The sequence below is a fragment of the Manacus vitellinus genome, unplaced genomic scaffold, assembly GCF_001715985.3.
Source record: "Manacus vitellinus isolate BGI_N305 unplaced genomic scaffold, ASM171598v3 scaffold_5_pilon, whole genome shotgun sequence".
NCBI lineage: Eukaryota > Metazoa > Chordata > Aves > Passeriformes > Pipridae > Manacus > Manacus vitellinus.
In genome coordinates, this window is record NW_021940682.1 from 53,785 (window position 1) to 60,989 (window position 7,205).

Consider the following 7,205-nt stretch of genomic DNA (forward strand, 5'->3'; position numbering starts at 1 on the left):
TGGAGAAGGGGGAGAAAGGCATTTACTGATTTGGTCTTCTGTGTTCTTCCCTCCCCGCAGTACCTGAATCAGTGAAATAAAGATTTGTTAATTGGCAATAAATTATCTTAGATTGCCCTGAGATGAGGTGATGAGGTTGTTTTGCCTGGGACAGTAGCTGTTGGAGATTGTGTGTGATACCCTGACATGGCCCAAAACTGGAGTAATTCGGGAGAAAACCTGAGGAAAAATACTGCCCACTGCGCACCTGTGTGTTTTCTGTTTATGGATTTTTTTAAGGTAGTAAAACCCCTTTTCTCAGTTAGTTCTGGAGTGATAAAACTTCTGGTTTTATCTCATTTATCCTGAGGAAGTGAATCTTTAGTTCACATTTCTCAGATTTTATTCCAATGCTCACAACTACTGACTATTCTCCTTAGCCAGATAAAGCAAGATAAAGTATAAATGTGAAGGTGTAGTTCAAAATCTCTCCCTGTTTTCTCCTTAATAAGTCCTCATTTTGAAAGAAAATTATTACAGCCCACAGTTAATTATTTTAAAACAATTTTACTGTATCTTTCTTTCAAAGAGAACAAACAAAATATAATCACTGAATACATATGCTGTGACTTCATTGCTGCAGGAGGAGAGATGCAATAAAAAAACTAGATAAACTGATAGGAAGAATATCAAACCAAGCTCTGAAGGAGGGCAGGATATAACCATCTTCAGTATTCTGCATTGAATGGGTAGTCCTTGTGAGTTTTGGCCCTGAAGGGAATAAAAGACTTCATTTTAGCCATAATTTTTTTTAATATATCAAGCTCTTAGAGAATATCAAGTGCTTAGAGAAGCCACCAAGGCAGGATCTGAACTTTATAACTGTAGAATGATTTTTCTTCCCAGATTTGTTTTCCTGTATAGTGTGTAGATTTTGTACATTTGGAGCATCCAAATCACTTCATCATTCAAGCTCTTGACCTCCCAGGCAATATTTAGATGTAAAACCTCTGTATATATAGTATTCATTATTTAAGCTTTGGGAAAAAAACCCCAAATACTAAATGCTACCACTTACATGCTCATTGTATAGACTCTCCAGTTTCTGTTAAAGCTGAAAATAGTTGCCATCTCCTCTTTAGTCAATTTGAAGTCAAATACCTAACAAGAGAAACAGCTGGAAATCACTTCTCTGAACAAACCAGAGACTGTAAGCAAAATCTACAGAATTAAAGAACAAATCTAAAAGGGAGACGAGCTGGTTAGCCAAAATTACTGTTTCATGGAAGAGAAAAAGGCATCTCTCTGTATTAGTAAGAATGCATTAGCAGAGGAAATAAAAAAAAATATATCCAAAGTTGCAATTAAACATGCCAGCTGTTGCAGGACACTCGGAAAGCATTTGCATGTGCCACTTCTGCATCTTTTTGTCCTAATCCAAAGGAACAGCTACAAGACTATCTATCAATCTATCTATTTTGAAACCCTAATGACCAGTTTCCGTCAATTAACAAAGGAGCAACACAGTTTATGGACACCAGGACTATTTTCTTAATGCGAAGCCTTTTGTAGTGTGCTACTGCACTCAAGTGCCAGTCAAGCACCATGTGCCAATTCATCTGCAGAACAGGAGACACCATGTAAAGTGACTGCTAAAATTACCAGCATACTGTTACCCAAACTTGGTTCATTCCTGCTTTTCAACTGTAGCCTTAAATGTAGCCCTCAGTACAGTGTGTAGGTAGACAGAGAAAAACTCATCCTCTTGTCCGAGGAGAAGCTGGGAAGGGTGATGTAAAGTAAGATATGCAGGTATTCCCAGAAAAGCCAGGGCAGTGGAAAGAATTCAAAAGTTTATTTAGAAGGCCAGAACACAAGAAATGTACAAATTCCTGACAGTGCTATTTAAGGACTGGGCTCTAGGGAGGAAAAGGCAAGTTCCCACCCTCTCCAGGGCCTTTAGTATCGTCTCTGTTTCTCCCCCGCCTTCCCAAGGCCTCTGTACATGTCTGTTAGGGTTATCTCTCTCTGGCATAGAAGAGAGAGAGATAACATAGCTCTCTTTGCAATCCCCTCTGGGCTGCAGAAGGGGAATAAAAAACCATCTAACTCTCTTGAAGGCACTTTGCAGGCTTCCTAAGTGAAAATGAGTTTCTAGCTTTCCCATTACAAATTCTTCTGGAAGCACAACTATTCCTACAGGTGAGAAAGGATCTCTGTTTGCTCTGCAGGGAGAAGCTGTGCTGTTCCTGAAGGGCAGCACCCAGCTCACTCCTAATCCCTCACCTGGAAGTTCTCCACAATGCGCTGTGGTGTGACAGACTTGGGAATCACAATCACATTTCTCTGGATCTGGAAGCGAAGGAGAACCTGCAAGAACAGAATCAGAAAGAGGATGGTTCTTGCTCTGAAGGAAGCAGAGCCTGTTCCAACAGTCATATTCCCTAAGATATACCCTCTTCTGCAGAGCTGCATTTCAGATCATTCCTATCCCTGCAATCCAGGTAGCACTGCCTGGAGAGCAAAGAGGGGAAGTGGTGGAGGCCCCCATGGAAGACCACCTTTCCTATTCAGTTTAGGGACAAACAAGTCCTGTCTTACCCACCCAAACTTCTATCAAGATTTTATTATCTGTAACAGAGGACTTGAGATGAAGACTGAAACATTACAGCATCCACAGATGGGTCAAGAAAATGTTTCTTGTTTGCAAGTGTCAGAGGACACTTGCATTGCAGGTCACACAGTAAACAGACTGTACTGCTACCGAACACCACAAGTGGCAAGGAAGGAAATGCCACCTTGTCCTGTGTTACAGGAATGGATACCCACTGTCTGGAATCTGTGTACCTGTGCTGTGGATTTCTTGTGCTTGGCTGCAATTTCTTTGATCTTGGGGTCATCCAGGAGGGAAGGATCCTCTGGCTTAGCCCTGTGCAGGGGAAAGATATACTTAGTGTCTCAGTGCTTCAAGCATAACCCACACCTGTTCCCTTGCAAAGCAGTCTTACCATGGTCTGTCAGGAGAGCCAAGGGGACTGTATGCTGTCACAGCAATCCCTTTGGATTGACAGTAGTGTACCAGCTTCTCCTGGGTAAGGTATGGATTACATTCAATCTACCAACAGAAGAGCATAGAGATGGATAGCAGTACAACTGCTGTAACTCACTCCAGGGATTAGCTCCTAATGCACTTAAAGGTTGGTATTTGTCCTCATGTACTCGTCTTTGCAAGGTGTTATTGAGTCTTAGTTTTCTACAGCACCTATTTTTACAGTGAGGTTTCTTGTATATCTGGGCTACTGCTCGGGAAAAAAAGCATTTCATAAGGCTTATCCCTGAGTTCTTTGGCCCCAAGAAGGCACATTCTGAGATGCTTTTTGGATTTCCAAGCAGTAGTTGAGCAAATATTGAGAACCCTGATGCCTTGTATGTTCAACTGTAATGTGGACTGGGATTAGAAGGACATGCAGCATCTGCTCTGTAACCGCTCCTTATGTGTTCTAGTCATAAAAATCCCTTTCTTGTGAGTTTGTGTGAATGTGTTACATAGATACAGTAGTTTGGGACAGAAATGCATTTTTTTCCTTTTAGCATGCTCTTTTTCTATAACTACATGCAGAGAAAGGCTCTGGAGACTGAGTGAATTTAGCACTCTACGTGAACTTGCAAGAACTAATGGATTCAGAACTGCAAGAGGTGTCTGAGTCTGTGTAATATTCCTGGGAGAGATAAGTATCTACAGCAGGTTCTGGAGCATAGAAGAAGGCAGTAGCTTTGTGTGCAAAGGCTAGGTAATTTTTTTGATATGTCTATATATACACACTTTATGTTTTATTTTATATAAATAAAAAAATCTTCAGGGCAGATGTCATGAAGCCACTACTTCTGCACAACAGTTAAAACTGATCACCCTTTTCCAGCTGGGTGACTGAATGAACTGTGCATGCCTGCATGAGAAGAAACGTGTGTTGTTTGAGCAATTATCTGCTATTAATAAGAGATGGGTGCCATCACTAATAAGAGAACAAGTATTGTATTTTAAGAAGTTCTTGTTGTAATTTGTGTACCACAACTCCATTCCCTATCTGGACACAGGAGATCTACAACATCTTCACATATACCCAGAAGTAATCAGAGGGTGTTACTGTGCTATTTTCTTCTCCCTCTTGCATCTCCTCACGCAACTGTAATCAGATCCTTATAATGCCTGAAAAAACCAGTCACCTGAAGTCTCCTTGCAGCTTACCTGGACATTTGCAGGCTTGTGCTTCAGTCCTGGCTTGTTCAGGATTCTTTCAATCTGCTCGTGGTTGAAGTTGGAGACTCCAATGGCTTTTACCAGACCACAGTCCACCAGCTCTTCCATGGCCTGATACAAAGAGGAGCAAAGTCAACATCCAGTATGCAAGACAAGGCCTAAAGACATTATTCCTGGTTTGTCTTTGTTTCTCTTCACGGGAAGGGAAAGACAACTATTTGGACTTGCAAAGTTTGTCTCTTGGGGGAAAGTGCTCCCTGGTGTATTTGTGCCATGTCTTCCACCTCACCCAAACCCAAAGGCTCCTTCTTGAGATGGCAGAAATTCACATAATGATAAGTTACTTAATAATGATAAACAATAATGTGTGGAGTGAGCACCAGGGGGCTGTACTGCAGCTGTGGACAAAATCACAAACTAACTTATTTCAGCAAAGTGTATTTGAGCCGTTTAAGAATGGTAGTAAAGACAGTTCTGTTTCTGTCATGGTCAAGCAATCTGGTCTGCAGCTCTGCTGAAGATTATCAGCTTCACTAAGCATGTATGTTTTAAAAAAACAACACTGTATACAGTCTGATAAATGCATAAGAACTTTGTGAGTGCTAAAGGTAATGAAAGCATGGAATAGACTGCCAGTGACAGCAAACATGCTTCTCCCACTGTGACTGAACTTACCTCCCATGTATCTAGAAAATCTGCATTGCTGGGTATAGACATGCCTTTGTCATCTTTGGGGAACAGCTCCTCTCCTGCCTGTCAATGAGAGACAAAATGCTTGAAACACTCATTATTGGGAAGTTAATAGCAACACAACTGAAGACAACATTAGCTTTAACTACTAGTAGAGAAAATACCAATATTTGTCTACATAGTTCATGCAGGTTTATGGTCTTTTGCCAGCAACCATTCCTAGTAGGAGTGACAGGATGAAGTAAAGTCGCGACTCACTAAAACACACACAGATAAACAAATCACACCACTTGTGGAACAAAGTGGAACAAACAAGCTTCCTGTACTCCTCTATCATGCCTTTAAGAGAGAACTGTTGTTTTGAAGGACCTGTTAAGGTCCCAGAAACATTTAAATCAGGTTTAGGGTGAGCCACATCTCCTGAAAAACATATTATGTAAACACACAGGTCTCTCGTGAGGGGAGCCTCAGTTTAAATTAGTGGCACTCGGAAAATCAGAAAATCCCAGGTGTACAAACTCAGAAATAAATTCCTGTATCTTCATATTGCTCCACGTCTAGTGTTGTGCAAATGTCAGAATATTATGCCATGACACTTTTACACAAGGTCTTTGTTCAAATAAAACCTACCATGACATCTTGCAAAGTATGACAAACAGTTGACACGGTCAAAAGCAACAGATAGGATGGAGGCCTTAACCTTTTTGCAGCAGAAAGGAAAAGCCAAGGCTAGACATGGACTGAGACATGAAGTATGAGGTGTACTTTATGTAATTCTGACACAGATGTCAAAAAAATCTCACCTTTTCAAATTCAAGGTCTGTGGAACAACTTAAAGGCTCCTACAGCAAAGGTCAGCTCAATCTGTACTATATTAAGGACTCAGTGATTAAAGAAAGAAATGGAAGACAGAAGAAGTCTCTTGTTCTGTGATTCTGTAACATGCAGAGGAAACAATTTCTGTCAGGTAGCAAAGTACAGCCTTCCTTCCCACAAAGCAGGGAAAGATGATTTAGCCAAAAGTAAAGCAGCACAACTCAAGCTTGCAGCTGGGAGGCTTGATCTTAGTGCTAGGTCTGCCTGTCCATTATCAAAAGGGCAGAGGACGCTGTGCAAGCCTCACTCTCAGGGGCAGAGATCAGGAGCACAGCTCACATGGCCAGAGTAAAGGTGAATGGGCAGCACTGTCACAGTGCTGGTACACACCAGACACATGCTCTTTCTGGTGCTGCAAGTGCTCCTGGCAGTTTTGAGGAGCTCTCCCAGGAGGAAAAGCCAAGGGCATTGCTATTACTGTACCTTCAACCCAGTAGGCCAGTGCATGAGGTAGAGATCCAGGTAATCCAGTTTCAGGTCAGTAAGAGTCTTCTGGCAGGCTCCCTTCACCAGAGGCTTCTCGTGAAATGTGGACCACAGCTAGGGGCAAAAAACAAGGCACACTGTGACCTCCTGGGTTAAATATCTTGGAACCCTTCTGTACTGTTCCAGCAAGAACCTGTTTCCTTTGGAAGGTGATGTGGAATTAGGCCACCCTGTTTCTTTTCAGATGGGGCTTGCTCTGTAAGCAGGACTGGGCAATGGCCACTGATACGAAGGACAATATGTGCTGTGGTGGCATATGTGATCAAAAAGGGTTGTAAACTAAAAACTGACCCTGTTCCATTAGTCAAGATATGCAAAAGCCACTTATTACAGGCAGATATGGGTTAAAGAGCTCTTTTTAAATTAATAGTTTCAGTGGTGAGCCAAATCCAGAATTTTCAGCAGAAGCAAGTTAAAACCAGGACACTTTCTGGGACCATTTAAGCTTAACACATCCTTTGAACAATCCCATGAAAATGGAGAATGTGAAGCGTATCTTAGATAACTCTATACAAAATACAGTGACAAAAATCAGCCTTCATCAATATTGGCCTGAACTATGTCCTGAGGTACTCCACTCTATAGCATACAACCTTTTCCCCTGCTCTGAATTTCCCTCTACACAAAGCAGACCTTCCCCTGGATCCTAGGTCACTATATCCTTACCTTACTGACGACGAAGAGGTCTTCTCGTTTCACAACACCTTCCTTGATTTTCTGCTGGATCCCTTCCCCAATCTCACTCTCATTCAGGTACACATAGGCACAGTCAAAGTGGCGGTACCCGGCATCGATGGCAGCCATCACTGCAGCTTTGACTTGCCCAGCTGCAGACTGAAAACAGAAGGTTAAGATCCCAAATCAAAGCATACAGGCCATTTCCTAGTTATTTCATCATCATCATCATCATCATCAT

At 41.9% G+C, this 7,205-nt stretch overlaps 1 protein-coding gene across 2 annotated transcripts; it reads right to left on the minus strand.

Annotated features, from left to right (window-relative positions):
* Positions 1-554: 554 nt before the first annotated feature.
* LOC115307090 (aldo-keto reductase family 1 member B10-like) lies at positions 555-7,195 on the minus strand. Of its 2 annotated transcripts, XM_029963483.1 has the most exons (9): positions 6,956-7,195; positions 6,227-6,343; positions 4,913-4,990; positions 4,226-4,348; positions 2,988-3,094; positions 2,827-2,908; positions 2,266-2,349; positions 1,058-1,140; positions 555-750 (listed from the first exon to the last, which is right to left on the minus strand). In XM_029963483.1, exons 1-9 carry the CDS (start codon positions 7,091-7,093, stop codon positions 708-710), a joined length of 855 nt encoding a protein of 284 aa, XP_029819343.1. In that variant the 5' UTR covers positions 7,094-7,195; the 3' UTR covers positions 555-707. The 2 variants fall into 2 exon arrangements, with proteins under 2 accessions (XP_029819343.1, XP_025751729.2); XM_025895944.2 differs by lacking the exons at positions 6,227-6,343; positions 6,956-7,195 and adding an exon at positions 5,731-5,843.
* Positions 7,196-7,205: the final 10 nt, after the last annotated feature.

Excerpts from the sequence above, each read along its gene's own strand:
- LOC115307090 (XM_029963483.1), bottom strand. The coding sequence starts at position 7,093 with ATGGCTGCCATCGATGCCGGGTACCGCCACTTTGACTGTGCCTATGTG. Across the intron at positions 2,909-2,987 it reads GGCTCTCCTGACAGACCATG|GGCTAAGCCAGAGGATCCTT; the intron begins GTAAGACTGCTT and ends TCCCCTGCACAG. Across the intron at positions 1,141-2,265 it reads GCATTGTGGAGAACTTCCAG|GTATTTGACTTCAAATTGAC; the intron begins GTGAGGGATTAG and ends TTCTCTTGTTAG.